We start from the raw sequence: 17,983 nt of genomic DNA, 5'->3' as shown, positions 1-17,983 counted from the left end.
CCCACAGCACTGCTCCAATAGTTCCGCAGATCACAAATCTACAGATCTACCTGAAAAATGAGAGAGAGGTTATATTTACCAAACCCACACATGAAAGACCAAAATGCAGATTAATTTCTTTGGAGAAATTTTAAATTAAAAATATTCAAACTTACCTAATAACTTATTTGGACAGGGAATTTTAGTACTAATTCAGAAATCTTCAAAGGCTGTTCATGTACCCAATCAATGCTGTAACCAATCGTGACTTCAGAGGATGACAATAAAACCTCCCTCCCACCTCCCAGAATAGAGACAGTAGATCATAGGAGCAGAGTGAGGTGTGCTTTTTACCTCTAGACAGTCAGATATATGTGTGACTTAACCTTGTTTGCCTCATTTTCCTTATGTGTAAAATGAGCTGGTGAAGGAAGTGAAGACTGCTCCAGTATGTTTGCCAAGAAGACCTCAGATGGTGGGTGGCTAGGTGGCACAGTGAATAGAGAGTGCTGGCCCTGGAGTCAGGAGGTTCTGAGTTCAAATGCAACCTCAGACACTTAACACAAAAAAAACTAGCTGTGTGACCGTGGACAAGTCACTTAACCCGAACTGCCCTCCAAAAAAAAAAAAAGACCCCAGATGGGGTCAGGAAGAATCAGATGTGACAGAAACAGCTCAACAACAACAAAGCAACTTTATTTCAAGGGAGGGTGAAGAAAGTAGAAGTCATTGAGAAGTCCCTCATCAAGGCTAGAAATAAAATCTCCTTCTTTGCCATTCTATGCCAGCTGTGGTCATCATCTTTGTACTAGAGATTCTGACCCGTAGGGGATGTGGCTAGCTGGGAAAAATCTACCCTTGTGGAAAGCTATTTAGGAATTTAGAGCTGGAAAGGATTTTAGAAATCACGTAGACACCATAAACCCTAACCTTAAAAACAACCAAGAATGAACCCTGCTTTGCTTCCTGTTGACCCCCATATACACACCTGCCTTCCATGTCTACATGTGTGTCTACATGTTTATTATTCCCTGGAACCTTAGTCAGCATCTAAGTTAATCACAGCATCTCAGAGCCAAGAAGATCTCAATGACCTTGTAGCCCATTCCATCCAAGAACAAGGATCTCACCTACAGCATTGCCAACAAGAAGGCGCCTAGCCTTTGCTTGAAGAGCACCAGTGACCACTGCCTCCTGAGGCAGTCCATTCCACTCTTACATCTAATTATTAGAAAGATTTTCCTGTTGTCAGACTTAAATTTTGTTCTTTGTAGCTTCCTTCCATAACTCCTACTTCTGCTATCTGAGGACAAACAGTTTTATCTCTCCTCCACCGTAGCCTTTCAGATACTTGGAGAAGTAGCATGCCACCATGTCTTCCCTTCTCCAGACTGTACATTTCCAGCCCTTTCACTTAATCTTCAAATGACATAATCTCAATGTTCTTCCTCATCATCTTGGCTGACATCCTTTTGTGTCTCTCCAGTTTATCCGTGTCACCTAAAATGTGGCACCCTGAACCCTACCAAATATTCCAGATCAATTTTCACCAAGCAAAGTATAGGGAAACTGTCACCTCCTTTTTCCTGGACATTATGACACTCTTATTGGAGCACAAGACAAAAAGGAACAATTAGACTATTTCAATCCCTAAAATATATTAAGTGTCACATCAGACAAAAATATCAGATAATTTCCACCTCTGGTGGACTTAACTAGGGCCATGATTTTCCTTAGAGCAAAGGTTTCCTAATCATTTTTGTGTCATGGACCCCTTTGGAAATCTGGTGAAACCATTGGACCTTTCCTCAAAATAATGCTTTTAAATGCATAAAACAAAACATGTGGTTTTAAAATAAATAAAGTATATAAAATAAAATGTTTTACAAAGAAACCAATTATATTGATATGGTTTTAAAGAGATTTTTTTTAAGTTCATGCACCCCAAATTAAAAACCCTAGCCTTAGAAGGAGCTTACATAAAATCCCACAATCAAGCTTTTTTATTCAATTTGGGGGGAAAATATTATCAATGTTTTTTGTGAAGGCAATGTTGAGAAGAGTCCATGTAACTCGATTTTATTGACCAAAAGATTATGATCAGCTTTTCATAGTGGGAAAAGAAAACTACATAGAAAAGAGAGGGCTCTAGATTTTTCTTTATTTTGATTTGCTTTCAAGACAGGCTTCCTTATGAACGTCAGGTGTTTTCAGAATGGGTTTAAAGGGGAAGGATGAAAGCAGAGTTTTGAGGAACTATTATGGAATACTTCTATCTATTCTGTCTATAAAGCATAATACAAACACACCAATTTGTGGAGCTTCAGTTCTGTTCTTTACCAGTACATTTCTTTCCTTCCTCGGTCCCTCTCTGCCTTTTTCTCTTGCTTCCAAGTTGAAGTAGGGGCCTGAAGCCTTGATGAATGCAACTCTTTTTATTAAGCAAAAGTTTAGAGTATCTTGTACATAGTATGCTCTCATTAAATGCTTAGTGAATGGAATTTTAATGAATAGATATCTTTCATGGCATTGAACTTGGGGGTAATCAAAACCACTCACAGACAGGATTTCTGTTTTCTCCAAAATGGGGCTTCTCTTAACCTTGACATTTCACTTTAATCTGAAAAGCAACCTCCTTTCTAAATCCTGGGATATAAATCAAACAACAAATTATTAATGTTTGACAGATACAAGGATTCTGGTGTGGACTTCATTTTCTAAAACAAGTATGTTCCTGAAATTTGTGTAAATTCAATGTTTTTTTAAAAAAGCAGTCATATTTGAAATATACTAGAAGAGCCTGCTATTTAAAGGAAAATTTTATGAATACTTTTATAATGCTAATTCTCACCCCAAATTGCTTGTCTTTGTATATTTGGAGTTTTTCACATGTTCGGCTGTCTTAAATCAGAGCACATCTGTACTAAACTATTAATAGCTCTGAATATCCACTTTGGGAATTTGAATCTGTTTGCTTGGCATTTTGTGCCTCTTGCAAGGCTTCATTTTATTGGGTTTTGGTGCAGTGTGTATACCTTGTGCTTTGTTCAGCAGCCAATGAAGTAGAAACGCATTGTTTCGATTGTGCATTCCGGCTCTTTGTATTTTCTGAGTTAGTGTGCCATCTTTGGAAAGCACTTAGAATAACAAAGTAAGCGAAAGGTGTCTCTCGAGAGAATTACATGGGGATAGAATGAAGGGAGGGTATTCATGAAGCCTTGGAATTAAAACTCCCTCTATCAGGCCCCAACACTTAATACATAATTGTCAGGCTTCCGAACCTTCAGAGTATTGTATTCTTTTGTATGGCAAGGATTTATCTTAGAATGTATCTCAGGGTGCAGCCTTTGCTGACCCTGATGCCTACACCTCAGGTAGCTGAACAGCCTAGTGCTAACCAGTGACATAAAAGTCCCCCTGAAGACACAGTCACCAGCATAGGGTGAGAGGGAAGAGAATAAGCCTTTATTAAACGCCTACTAGGGGCAGGTCGATGGCTCTTTAAATAGAGCACTAGCCCTGGAGTCAGGAAGAGGTGAGTTCAAATGTGGCCTCAGGCACTTATTAGCTGTGTGACCCTGGGCAGGTCACTTAACCCTGTTTGTCTCAGTTCCTCATCTCTAAAATGATCTGGAGAAGAAAATGGCAAACTATTGTAGTATCTTTGTCAAGAAAACCCCAAATGGGATCACAAAGAGTCAGACACTACTGAAACAACTGAACAGTAACAAAAAATATGCTAAGCCCTGTACTAGTTTAGTTACTGGGAATCCTTTAAAAAAATATGGTTTCTTGCCTTCAGGGACCTTCCATTCTACTGAGGGGTATGACATGTATATGTATAAGTAAAAATCAGATAATTTAAGGGGGAAGAAAGAACTAACAGCTGGGGGAGGTAGGAAAGACCTTCCATAAGAGATGGTACCTGAACCCAGTGTTAAAGGACACTGGATTCTAAAATGCAAAAGTCGGGAGGGATTGCATTCCAGACTCAGTAAAGGAGACAGTCGCTGGAGTTCCAAGTGCAGGGGAATGGCTAATTAGCCCAGATGTGTAATAGACTAGTAGATGAGATGAATATATAAAGATATAATGATAGAGAGAATTATGAAAAGTTAAGTAACATTAAGTAACTAAGATAAGTGCAAAATTCAAAGTCTAGGTAATAAAAAGCTTTAAGTCAGAGGATGGAGAAGTTAATATGAGCTGAGGGTAGGTGGGGAGGACCTATGTGGTGGGTAGGTGAGATTGGTTTTGGGTTTGTGAATGTGCTAGATATATACATTTAAAGCAACTTTAAACCAGGCTTTAAAACACCAATTCTTACAGCCTGTAGTGTCTTGTCTAAGAGACAAAGAGGACTTTAGTGCAATCCCAACCTGAACTATCAGCATCCTCAAATGAAGGTTAGACCAGCTTCTGCTTGAAAGACCTTTAGAGTTGAGGAACGACTCCCCTATGCTGGCCACCTATTGCATTTGGGGATAGTCTGGATTAAATGATTCTGATTAAAAGCTTCACCTTCTCAGTCTTCTTCCAGTGATACTTGTAAGATGGGGTGGCGGGAGGGACAGGGAGGACATCTCTAATCAATCCCCACTCTTTTATATATAGTCTTCTTGGCAGCATTGAACACCATGACAAGAAAGGTTAATTCTTTCAGCCATAAGTTTAATTTTTATTAAAATTTGCCTTTACCTCCACCATGTGATTTTTTTTAGCTCCAGTCTAATGACTCTGAGACTCTGGGCCATTAGAATACAGGCTGATACCCAGAAATCATGACTGATTTCAGGCAACTCAGAGACTCTAAATATTTTATAACACGGAGTCTATAAATAATAAATCCCACTGAACAAATTGCTTATCCCTAACTTCTGCCCACCCCCACCCAGAATAGTATACCAATTACAGTAACATTGTATTCAGTAATAAAGCGTTTCATTCAAGCCTGAACTTCAGTTGTAACAGCTTGTCCACTGACTAATGGGACACTTTATCATTGTTTAAGGTGGATTATTTGGGATCTGGCCTGTTTAAAAGATAGTAAAATGAAATAATGTTCGATTGTATTTCTCCAGGACTGACCAGACTTGTAAAGAACAACCAATATTTTCTTTCCTTTTGCATTATCACCTACATTTGAAACGGAAAAGCACTAACAAGTTTTGGTGAGAGAAAGCTTGGTGACAGCCTTCTGTTACCCTCCTAAAAAGGCTTAGAATTTCCAAAGCCCTGCCCAGCAATTTTTAAAGTCAAATGATGATGGTGTGAAGAGCACTGTACAAACCTTAAAACATAGTATAAATATGAGTAGCTATTAAATTCAAGCTGAATATTATTTTCAAAAAAATAGAATGAGGTAAAATTTTAAAATTAAAATTTCAAAATAAAATAAAAATTTAGAAATAAGTATGGGTTGATGTGCTGTAGTTCCCTTTCCACTCAATGAATGTAGGAAAACTATATGTTACTTTGTGCTCAGTGATCTGTACCATTTTATGCATATTAATGCCACTTCAGTTCTCTTGAATGAGATTGTGGCTTCCACATCAAACCAAGTGTGAGAGGAGTTTGGAATTAGTGAAATCTTAATTCTATCCATCTTTTTGATAAAAGCTTCCATAAAATGTAACAGCATCAACCAAATATTCACTCTCCTTCCTCTTCCTATGCCTCATAGATTGGTAGGCACTATATTAAAGCCATAGCATGTAACAGCAGATGGACTGTGTGAGAAGGAGGAAGTCCCCAAAGGATCATTTGATCATTTTATTACTTACATTGATATACAAATATGGACATTATCCAAGAGTCATGGCCAAGCATGTATTCTGGTGTGATTTACAATATTCATTCAATTCATTTCACTGAACCAAAAAATTATACATCCAACACCCATTTATTACACTTAAAATTTCTCAGGGAGGAAAATAAACACTCCTACTATATGTATTTGTCTCTTTTTAATTTGCACGTTTGAGAGGTATATGTGTACACATGTATTGCTCGTGTGTGGTAGAGCTTAACGTTATCCATGTACAACGATATCCTTGTAAAATGTAAGTTATTGTAGTTATCTCTTCCATGTAGCTAAAGAATCCTGGACCCAGAGAAGCTACATAATTTACACAAGATTACAAAGCATTCATTAGATACTTAAATTCCCAAAGCTATATTAAACTCACAAAGATTTTCACATGTATGCTTTTATGTAGCACATACATTTGTACTACATATACCATATGATCAGCAGCAAGACCGTGACAAAGGAGTCAAGGAGAAAGTCCCAAAGAACTAATGGTCTGTGGAACATGTTAAAGCATAGATAAAGAAATAGTCTGAGAGAATAAGTGGGACTCTAATAATCCCTGACAGGTCTATCATGAATAAGACACATTTTAGTAAGACTCTCTCCGTATATTACTCTGTATTGCACTGACATTTATATAGCCCTTACTGTTAATGACCTGAAAGGAGGGGGTTTTTTGGTGTAGTTTTTTTTTTCTCTTTTAAAGAAAAGTCTGAAAAATGCTGAAGCTTGGGCCCTGTAAAAGAAATGCTCAGTGATTCCAGATTTCCACTCGTGATTCAATCTCTGGTATTCACATGGGGTACTCCTACAGAATTGTCAACAAAAGTTGACAAGGATGGTGGCTTTCACAGATGGACAGAGGTATAAGGCAGTGTCAGAGGTTAAAGACCAACTCTTCACTCTAATATATGATGATCATGATGATAATGGTAGCTAGCATCTTAAGAATTGTACAGTGCTTTACATATTATCTCATTTGAGAGCTTCAGTCAATTTAGCTAGGCTACTTTTACAGCAATAGATACCTGAAGTTTATCGCAGGGTCTGTACTTGAAAGCCTTTCCAGCTTGTTAGCACCTTCCAGAGCTTACATGGCTCCCAGAAACCCAGGGTCACCTCCAGCCATGATGAGTCCAGCCAACAAGCATTTGTTAAGTACTTCTTACGTGCCCCATTGTCCTAAGCACTGGGGATCTGTATAAGCAGAAAGACAGTTCCTGCCCTCAAGGAGATTATATTCTAATGAGTAATCAGAGTCCCCCTCAAGAGTACATACTTTAGGGGCAGCTAAGTGGCATAGTGAATAGAGTACTGGCCCTGGAGTCAGGAGGACCTGAGTTCAAATCCGGCCCCAGATACTTGACACACTTACTAGCCGTGTGACCTTGGGCAAGTAATTTAACCCCATTTGCCTTGCCTTTCCCCATGAAAAAAAAAAAAGAGCACGCACTTTAATTTTGAGTGTAACATTCCTCTTCAATGAAAGGATAAAAAGTCATTTATCAAGCACTTAACACATGCAACATACTGAAGACACAAATAGAAAAGCAAGACAGTCTCCTTGAAGAGGAAGAAGAAAATCTCCTTCAACCTTGGCAATGAAAATATGTACAAAAGCACATTCTTGATGAAATCATGAGGACTCTCATGAAGGAAATGTTTGAGAGTGTGAAACATAGATATCACAGTTTGATGATGTAAACATGAGAACTACAAAAAAAGTTATAAGATCCTTGATACTTCTCCATTCTTGCATAATCCATTACCCCCCTTTAAACCTGTAAAAACTAAAACTGTCCCTCAGACATAATTGGAGCAGTGATCCATTTCTCCATTTTTAAATAAGTCACTTTTAGCTTAAATAAATGGACTCAGTGCTACTTGCCCTCAAGCAGCTCACATTCTAATATTTTGGGAAATATAACGTATAAAAGATGTCAGCTGTGAGTTAGGTGGCATGGCCAAGTGGTCTTTTGTGTGTCCAAGCAAAGCAAGTGGCGATGCATCTTTTGTGATATTTCCATTGATAAGACTATATCCTTTTCTGAGAACTGACAAGGCCAAGTGCTTTGGTGGTAAGGATTTTCCCTTCCGAGTCTTCAATGTCCATGGTTACTAAGCTGTTTGCAGCTGCAGCATCTGCAGAGGTCAGGATTCCACAAGGATTACTTCCCCAGACAGTGGCCATGGGAGCCATAATGGAAGCAGTACTAGTGGTCTGCAAGACGAGAATATTTGCTTTATAGCAGACCCCAGCACCCAGTTCTTTGTTTCAGACTTCCCTTATGAGGCGCTCAGTGTAATAGTAAAATCATCTAAAACAAGCAGTTTATTGTGTTGCCCCAATGTAGACAACAACTCAGATGAGAACAGGTGTTACTAGGGGGCCTTCCAAGGACTAAATAGAATCTGTTGTTGAAAATATCTGATTATGAGTAGTTATAGTGATAGTATAGCAAGTGATCTCCTAAAACCAATTACAGCAGCAGCAGCATTTGGAGGGAAAATAAATGTCTTTGAGCAATATAATAATGTATTTGTAAAGGGGGATTTGTGTCTGTGAAAACTATCTGTCTGAATTTTAGGAGGCCTTGAATTCTCACTTTACCTATGGAAAGAGTGCTAGCTCTGGAGTTAGAGGAACTAAGATTCCAATCCTGCTTCTGTTATTTGCTGTGTGTGTGTGTGTGACCTTGGGCAAGTCATTTCATTACTCTGGGGCTCACTTTCCTAACCTGGAAAAATGAGGAAGTTGGACTAGGTAGATTGAGGTTCCTTCCAGCTGTAAACCTGTGGTCATGTCATTACCACCTTTATGATTCAAATCCTACCTGTGTGACCTTGACATCATCTCTGAGCCTCAATTTCTTCAGCTATAAATAAAAATACTACTAATAACAGCTAACATTTATATAGCACTGTCTTTGTCCTGGGAACTCTGCTAAGCTCTTTACAATTATATTATTCGATCCTCAAAACATCTTTAGGAGGTAGGTGCTGTTATTATGCCCATTTTACAGATGAGGAAACTGAGGCAAACCAAGGTTAAACCACTTTGCTGCGGTCAGATGGTTTGTCGGTGTTGGAGGCCAGATTGGAATTCAAGTCTTTCTGACTTCAGGTCCACTGCAATGTCCACTTTGCCACTTACCTGAAAGGGTTGGATTAGATGGCTCTGAGGTTTCTTCTAGGTCTGTGATCCCATGATCTTTAGTATTTCATGATTTTCCCCTTAAAGAGATACTCATTCCCTGTTTGCCAGAGGAGTTCATACAGATCAATCCATGACTGAGAAGGACTGCATCGAAACAGATTAAATAGCTCATCCAGTTATTGCTCTGGAGCCTGAAGGAGCCTCAGGGACCATCGGAGTCTGGTTCCCTCATTTTACAGAGGCCCAGGAAAGCTGAATAACTTGCCCAATTACACAGGTACTATCATTACACAGGTAATAAGTGTCAGCAGTGAAATTTAAACCCAAGAACCAGTCATCCTTCCACTGGACTGGTTCAGTCCTAGATTACTAGAGGAAATAAACTCTCACTGAACCTACAGGAAGCATTGCTTTGAGTTGGAGGAATACACTATCCTAAGGACTGTAAATACCATTAAATTTAATTGTGTTTCCATAACTGTGGCCGTAACTAATTACTAACTGGGAGGGGAGGAGAGGTGGTGCAAGGGGAAGGAAGACAATGAAAGGGCAAACCTGCATTGGTATGGCAAAGAGAAGGGGATTTTTGAAAGAAAAGGAAAAAAAAAACATCTCCTTATACCAATTTTGTTGTTTTTGTTTTTAATTATTATTGTCATATTTGAAGCAATATTCTGCAGTCTTCTTGCAAGGAGCCTGGGCTCCACAGGAAAATGCATACACACAAGTATACTTTGAGATGGATGTTAATACATTTCCCCTTTTTTTTCTCCTCCCAGATTGTAGATAGCAAACTGTGGTTCCAACTGGACTGTGGAACAGGTCCTGGCATCTTGGGCATCTCTGGCCGGGCCGTGAATGATGGGAGCTGGCACTCAGTCTTCTTAGAGCTCAATCAGAATTTCACGAGCTTGTCGCTGGATGATAGCTATGTGGAACGCCGCAAGGCCCCCCTCTACTTCCAGACTCCAGGCCCGGAGAGTGCCATCTTCTTCGGCGCCCTGGTACAGGTGGACAACATCCGAAGCCTGACGGACAAGAGGGTCACGCAGGTCCTGAGTGGCTTCCAGGGTTGCCTGGATTCCGTGGTCCTGAATAACAACGAGCTGCCCCTGCAAAACAAACGTAGCAGCTTCGCAGAGGTGGTGGGCCTCACTGAGCTTAAGCTGGGATGTGTTCTGTACCCGGACGCCTGTGAACGGAATCCCTGCCAGAATGGAGGGAGCTGTGCCGGCCTGCCATCTGGTGGTAAGTGCCTCTGCCTGCAGCCCAGCTCCCCAGCCCTGCTCCTGGCCAGTCAGTGGCAGCTGAGTCACGGACCCCTTTCATGTTGGGACCCTGTTAGAATGTGCCGCTTTAGATGGCGCCAGTCAAACGGAGCTTGCTGGCTTCTTCAGTGAGTGGCAAAGTGCCACGTGTTAATAACCAACACTAGTGTTCAACAAAGGGAGGAGTATACAAACCCCAGATTCCTGCAGGGCTCTTGAATCCTGTTTATATAGGAACCAAGAACTTTACAATTGGGGGGGGGGGGACTCAGCTCAGCCTCTCCAAGATCTATTTGTAGCATTAAGGTAAGAGGCAAAGGGGAAACACTAAGCAATCACCATCTTCCTTGGGTACTCTCACAGCCCATTTATGTAGTTAGTGACTATAGGATCATAGATTTAGAATGAGAAGGAACTTTTAGAGGCCAAGTAGAAATTAAAGCCTGCAATCACATAATGGCATAACCAGATGGGAAACAATGACATCCCTTTTTATATTTAATACTGTCGTCCACATCAGCAGTGAAGGAATTGCTTTAGTAAAGAAGGCCATAGGTAATAATCATACCCATGCATGGGAGCATAGAAATTATGAACCAAGTTTAAAGCATGTCATAGTGAAACAAGCAGGCATTAGAGGACCTGAGTTCAAATCCCAGCTCTGCCCCTTACCATCTGAGTAACCCAGGACAAATCACTTGTCTTTTTGGGCCTTTATTGTCCTCGGTTTTAATAAAGTAAGAGGGTTGACTAGCTGGCCTCTAAGGTCCTTTCCAGTTCTAACTATTTTCTTTCAGGTAAAATATTAATGAAAGCTGAGCACAGGAGGGAAGAGGCAGAAGTGAATATAGCTACCCTGGATATCAAAAATAAGAGGGAAAATAGGCTTAGTAACTGATGTTACTTTTGTTGGGTGAAATGTGTGGATTGAGATAACAGCAATGATAAATGAGTAATGTAGTAGAAAGCCAGGCCTGGGGAAAGAATGTTTTACATGAAGTCTGGGGCCAAATATAATAGTCTCAATAAGCATCTGATTTCCCCAACCCCTACTCTCTCTTCTTCTCTCTCTCTCTCTCTCTCTCTCTCTCTCTCTCTCTCTCTCTCTCTCTCTCTCTCTCTCTCTCTCTCTCTGTCTCTCTCTCTCTGTCTCTCTCTGTCTCTCTCTCTCTGTCTCTCTCTGTCTCTCTCTCTCTCTCTCTCTCTCTCTCTCTCTCTCTCTCTCTCTCTCTCTTTCTCTCTCTCTCTCTCTCTCTCTGTTTTTCCGTCTGTTGTTCTGTTTGTCTCTACCTCCATCTGCCTGTCTGCCTCTCTCAAAACTAAGAAAGACACCAACAAGGGGAGGGAAATGATCTGGGATGGAGGGGTAGCCGCAAAACATTGGTAGTTTCTTTTTGTTTTTGGGGAAGACACTGAGATTATTGAAATCCCAAAGATTAAAGATGAAACAACTGCTTGGCTTTCTTCAGATGAGGGATCTGAGTTAACTGTAAACCAAGTCAAGCATCCATCCTTCTGCAAGACAGCTGGGCATGGGAGCAGCTCTGCCATTGATTTTCCTCCGGCCCATTTGCAGGATCACTCCACAACTATGTGATTAGTAAATTTAAACCTTTCTCACAAATCACTTAGAGTCTCCACAGTGTGTATTACAATCGAATACTCAGGAAGCCCAACTCCCAATTTAGAGTCCCTCTTATTATTAGACAGGCGTAAAGTATCTATGAGATGATGCACTGCAGAAATGCAGAGACCAAAGTTATTTAGACTTGCATATGTTACTGCCACAGTGAGGGCCAAATACCCTGGGGGGATATTTCTGCTGTCTCAGTTTAAGAAATCTATTTGCCATTTTTACTGTCTCAGCAGTATATGTAAATAAAGGGTTGTTATAGTGCCATAATTCCCAAATGATGGGCACTAACTATACTTCAGTAGTTCTATAAACCAGCCCATTATGACAAGTCATGGCCAGTTTTTCACCAGGCAAAACAATTCTGCTAGTGTGAGCCATCTACGATATATAAAAAGAGCATATAATTAAATCGGGTTGAAATAGAACTCCACTCCATGTCAAATGCCAGTTACACAACCACAAATTGTAATATACTTTTAACGATGGCAGGACATTGTGTTTGCTGGCATTGCTACCAGAACCCACAGTGGGTTTCCTAAAAAAAAAAAAAAAAAACAAGTAATGAGAAGGCTGAAAAGCCTGAACTCTACTAGTACCCTTATATTTTTTATTACTTTTTTGTGATATTGTTACTGAGCTTTTTCTCTAGATGATAAGTCATCAGTAAAGGCCATTTCAGTATAGGTTACTGATTATAATCAATCAAAAATATGCAATTTACTGATATCTTAATTATTCCTTTGATAGCATGTCAGATTTTAAAGCAGTGTAGAGCTGGGAGGAACTCCTAAGGTCATTTGAGGCTAACCCCTTCATTTACTGATGAGGAACATGGATTGAGATCCTCAGTACTGAAAATTGTACTGGATTTAGAGTCAGAAGAGCTGGGGTGAAATGCTGACTCTTTTATTTACTCTCCTTGTGATATATTGGTCTAATCATAGAACAGTGGAGTCAAGGGACCTGGGTTCACATTTTACCTCTGATGCCTTCAACCTGTAGCTTCTCCAAACCTCATTTTCTTCATCTGTGAAGTGAGGGGGCTTGAATGAGATCTGCATTTTTCTCTGAGCCTCAGTTTCCTCATCTGTAAAATGAAGGGGTTTGACTAGAGGATTTCTACCATTCCTTCCATCTCTAAAGCTATGATGCTAAATAACTTGTTCTTACTCCTGGTAATGACAAATTTACACTGCACCATATTGCCTCTTAGTAAAAAGGCATAATAATAATAAATAGCATTTATAGAAGTCATCTCAGTCGTGTCTGACTCTTTGTGACCCCATGTGGGGTATTCTTGGCAAAGAAACTGGAGTGTCTTGCCGTTTCCTTCTCCAGCTCATTTTACAGATAAGAAAACGGAGACAAACAGAGTTAACTGACTTGTCCAGGGTTACACAGCTGGTGTCTGAACTGACTTGCCCAGGGTCATACAGCTAGTAAGTATCTGAAATAGGATTTGAACTCAGGACTTTCTGACTATAGGCCCAGTGCTTTATCCACTGACGTGTGTGTGTGTGTGTGTGCATATCTACCCAGTTCTACAATGGTAGTATTATTCCTATTTTGCACATGAGAAAAGTAAGGCACAGAGGTCTGTCTGACCCTTTGCAGAATCACTCACAACTATGTGATTAGTAAATGTAAACTTTTTTCTCGCATATAATGTATAGCATTTATAGTTCTGGTCTGACACAGCTAGTCCACTTTTAAGGCAGAATCTGAATTCAGGTCTTCCTATCTCCAAGTCCAACACTGTTTACATAACCTAGCTACCTTTAAGTATCTACTTTTTACCATTTCCTAAAACTTCTTTCATCTTCCCTGTTATGCCAATTCCCAGGACCCCTAATTTTGCCTCTGGATGACTTTACACAAGCTCCAGTTCCACCCCAGCCTCCCCATACCTCATGCAAGGGAGTCATAACAACATCAGAAGGCACACTTCTCTTTAGAGGAACAGATTTAGCTTCTCATCTTCCTGCTGCACAGGAAAACTGACTTTCTCCTAAGGGTAAAACTTCAATGAGGTGGTACAGTGGATAGAACTGGGCCTGGACTCAGAAAGGCCTGAGTTCAGATCCTGCCTCCGACACTGGGCCAGTAACTTCACCTCTACTTGCCTGTTGCCTCATCTGTAAAAGGGGAAAATAAAAGCACCTACCTCCCAGGGCTGCTGTGAGACTCAAATGAGATAATAATTATAAAGCACAATGTTCGAAACGTGGTAAGTGCTATATAACATTAATTGTTATTGTTATCACTCCCACTTTCTATGCTCCCGGTCTAAGACAAGAATCACCCTCTTGCGGCCTTATCTTCATGTGGCCTTTATTTCCCGTATTTTCTGTGTGTAACAGCTGCCCATCCAGCATAATTTCCAAGTGCAACCTAGTAGCTTGGTTCTGACAAACCTCCAGGCATGCTCCCCATTGAAGCAAATTCCAAGTACAGGTTTGAATCCCAGCCCTACTATCTTATCATCGTGTCACCTTAGGCAAACACCATGATCTCTCTAAACCGGGGCTGTTGTGTGTTTGTCCTTTGTTCTCAGAGACACCCATGACATCAGGGAGATGATGATATGATTTGCAGTTGACTTTGATTTGAGTGAGGGAGGGCTATTCAAGGTCACCAGCCTCACTTTCTCCCCCAGAGCCATCTGGGTCCAGTGACCAGATATTCATCAGGATGACTGGAGATGACCCAGGGTGCAATGGGAGCCCCAGGCCTGTAGAGGCTAAGGCCTTTTCAGGTTTTCACTTTCAGTGAGGTAACACCCATTCAATGAATAGACCTCTTTAAGAAGTGAGTCAATCCAAAAAAGTTTAGTGAGTTTAATCCAAAAAAAAAGAAATCAAGCTGGCAAGGGAAGACCCTCAGGATTGCTGGCTAAAAGAGAAACAGTTACTATTTACATTCACTCTGAGCCAGGAGGGCCCCCCAAAATAGCCATTAAGTTGTACTTAGGCAGGGACCTATTGTTGTCCACTCTATGACCCCCAGAGAGAATTGGGTTTAAGGCTTGGTCTTTGAGAAGGAAATCTAGCCAATAAACCCCAAATTAGCTAGGCAGGTTTCAGCCATCAAAATTTACCTTCCTTTGGAGAGGAGAGGGAGAGGATGAGTAGTCTAATGAATCCTATAGACCCTTTCTCTCAGAATCATGTTTGTAAATGCATAAAATAAAATATATATGGTTGCAGAGGAAACCAATCACATTGAAATACAGCTATCAAAATGCTTATTTAAAAAATCATGGACCCCAGGTTAAGAATCTTTGATCTAGACCTTGTTTCTCTCACAGGTAAAATGAAGGGATTGGACTAGATGACTGCTCAGTATCCTTTCACCCCTAGGTTGATCATCCTTAGGTGACATCTACTGTCCCTTTCAGCTATAAATCCTGTTACCACACACAGCCAAACTGGACAAAAGTGTGAAGGGACAGTAGAGACTTTTCCTTCCAGCACAGTCGACAGTCAACAGCCCTTTTTAGTTGTTCGTTATATACCAGGTACTCACTACAAATTATGTCAAAAACAGCACCTTCCCTCAAGGAGCTCCATGTGGATGGGACAGACAACATGTAGTAATCACACCTGTACAAGAGAGTTACTGAGTTATTGGCAGGTGATCTCAGAGGAGAAGGTATCAATAATTGGAGGAGGAGGGAGAGATCTACTGCTGAAAGTCAGATTTCAGCTGAGTCTTGAAGGAAGTCAGATTGACTGAGAACTAGAAATGAGGAGACCAAGCCTTGGTAGCATGGCATTCATCTACAAAGAATTGGGAGATGAGCCTTGTGTGTATAAATCTGCCTCCAGGCCAATGTGACTGGATCAGAGGGTGTGTGGAAGTGGGGAGAAAAGTGTGAGGGGCCCAGAAAGGTAGGAAGGGGGTAAATGCCAAACACAGAATCCAAGGAGAGAGTTTCTCTTGAAGCCATTCCAGTTTCTAGCATGCCTCCTGTCTCCCTCGATGCTTGAAGAGAGAAGATAAAGGGGCCATATTCAAGCTTATATCAGTTCTTTTACAGCAGAGACTTTCTGCTAAGCATGCATACCCTGTCAGCAAACACATTAAAATAAGCCCAAGAACATTTCCCAGTGTTACATGCTGAAAAAGGAGCCAGCAACTCATTCCTTAATTCAGACCCACGGGTACGTGGCTATATAATTGCACAGTGACTTAAGATAAAACAGAATTCTTGTTCGATATTAGCTAGAGGTAAAACAGGGAGAAGTAAAAGAACAATGGGAGAGACCTCTTTCTAAGAAAGAAAGAGAAAAATCCGTTAGTAATTTCCTGAAGGGGCTCCAAGGAACTGAATGGAAGAGAGGAACCCTTGCCCTACTGAATCAAAAGTAGGAACTTGTGTATGTAAATGTGATTTAAATAAGTCTCGGCAGGAAGAAATAAGGTGAGAGACCTAGAAATGTGGCAGTATTCATGAGAACTCTCTTCTAAGTTTAAGTAATTTGACGATTTAGATATTGTTTCTGATCCTACATTGTTTATTCCTCCAGAATCCAGAGTATTTAAATGGTTGATATATATCTCCAACCCTTCTCAGCCCTTGTGCATCTAAAGAATGTTAGAAAACTAGCCTTATCCTGCACTGTTATTAGAACACACTGCCTCTCAATCAGTGTCTCTTGCAAAATGTTGCTATGGGACAGTATTGGGTTCTTCAAAATGAACCATAAGTAGGACACAATTGTTTTTTAAGGAGCTGCTCCCCCCGTGCCACCACCCCACAGGCCCAAAATCAAACCTTTGGCATGTAGAGCAGAGAAGCTAGAAGCTGTGTATATAACCTTGGAATGAAGCACTCAGCAAATTTGACCAGAGCTTATAAGTCCAGCTGCCCCAGCAGCTAGCCGCAGGACACATATGAAGCAGCCACAGCCAGAGCCCAGAAAGCTGGCTTGTAATAAAAACATAAATATGGCCCTTTGCATCAGCCACAGAGGGAAAGCTCCTTCTGAGCAGAACCTCAAAATGATACGTGTTGCATAAACATGAGCTGGAAATAGCAGCCACCACTGTGGCAGAGAAATGGCTCATAGCCAGAGTGACCTCTGCCTTCCTGTCCACACTGCCAGGGAGCGTGCTGTTCAGCAGAACCCTGGCAGGGGTCTGAACAAGGAGACCTCAGTCTCCCATTTCTCTGTCTTACCCTGACTCAATTGTCTCCCTAAGAAGGGAAAAAGTATCTGTGGTGAGGCTGCAGTTTGGCAAGGGGGCACAGTAAGGCAGTCCCAATGGCAGAAACAGAAACATAGGTCAGCTATGCATGGGACTGGATGCCTGAGTTGTGCTATTCAGCAAAGGATTGAAACATGGGTGGATTTGGTAATTTTTTGTCTTTTGGGGTCATATTAAATGCTCCTTTTTTGGTAACAATACTGTAATATCCAATTGACTGTTCCACTTCTACAAAGAATGGATAGATGGATGAATGGGTGGGTGGGTGGGTAGGTGGGTGGATAAATGAAAAAGCCTTGTTACAAATAAGTATATTCAAGCAAAAAAAAAATCAATGCATTGGCCCCATCTGAAAATGCACATCTCATTCATTACCTCTTGTTTACCACCTCACTGCCAATGCTTCACCATCAAGACTTCTGCAATCATGACTGCTCACTGGCTTGATCAGAGTCCTGAAGTCTTTTGATACAGTTTTCCTTGACATTGTTGTGGTTGTCGTGTAAGTTGTTCTCCTGGTTCTGCTGACTTTATACTGTATCAATTCATATCAGCCTCACCAAGTTTCTCCAGCTTCTTCACATTCATCATTTCGTAGGATACGATGTCATTCGATGAAGTTCACATACCCATTTGTTCAATCACTTCACAATTAATCAGTATCTATTTTTTTTCTTCCAGTTCTTTACTACCACAGGAAATTGCTGTGATAAATATTTTTGAGTATTTGGGAAGGGTTTTTGGTTTTTAAGAAGTTGTTGAGTTTTAACCTTGATTCTGCTGCCTGTCCCCAGACTGTACTAAACCTGAGCAAACCTACAAATTTCTCCACAGGTATCTTGATAAATAATGTAATGCTTGGAGTCATGGTAACTGGTATAATCCAAGGCAAGTTCGTAAGCAGATGGAGGAAGAAATAG

General features: G+C 40.7%; 1 protein-coding gene across 3 annotated transcripts in view; it reads left to right on the top strand.

The window, feature by feature from the left end:
* The window catches only part of FAT3 (FAT atypical cadherin 3), a 760,616-nt gene that overhangs the window by 717,260 nt on the left and 25,373 nt on the right, over window positions 1-17,983 (top strand). For all 3 annotated transcript variants that reach the window (XM_069080441.1, XM_069080440.1, XM_069080439.1), the window contains one exon: window positions 9,728-10,196. In XM_069080441.1, coding sequence (XP_068936542.1) covers window positions 9,728-10,196 — 469 coding nt within the window. The remainder of the gene's footprint in view (window positions 1-9,727; window positions 10,197-17,983) is intronic.

This window comes from Petaurus breviceps, unplaced genomic scaffold (assembly GCF_028583685.1).
Source record: "Petaurus breviceps papuanus isolate PSGF00001 unplaced genomic scaffold, PetGlider_PUasm1.0 91133, whole genome shotgun sequence".
NCBI classification, from domain to species: domain Eukaryota; kingdom Metazoa; phylum Chordata; class Mammalia; order Diprotodontia; family Petauridae; genus Petaurus; species Petaurus breviceps.
This window is presented reverse-complemented; position numbering and strand designations above follow the sequence as displayed.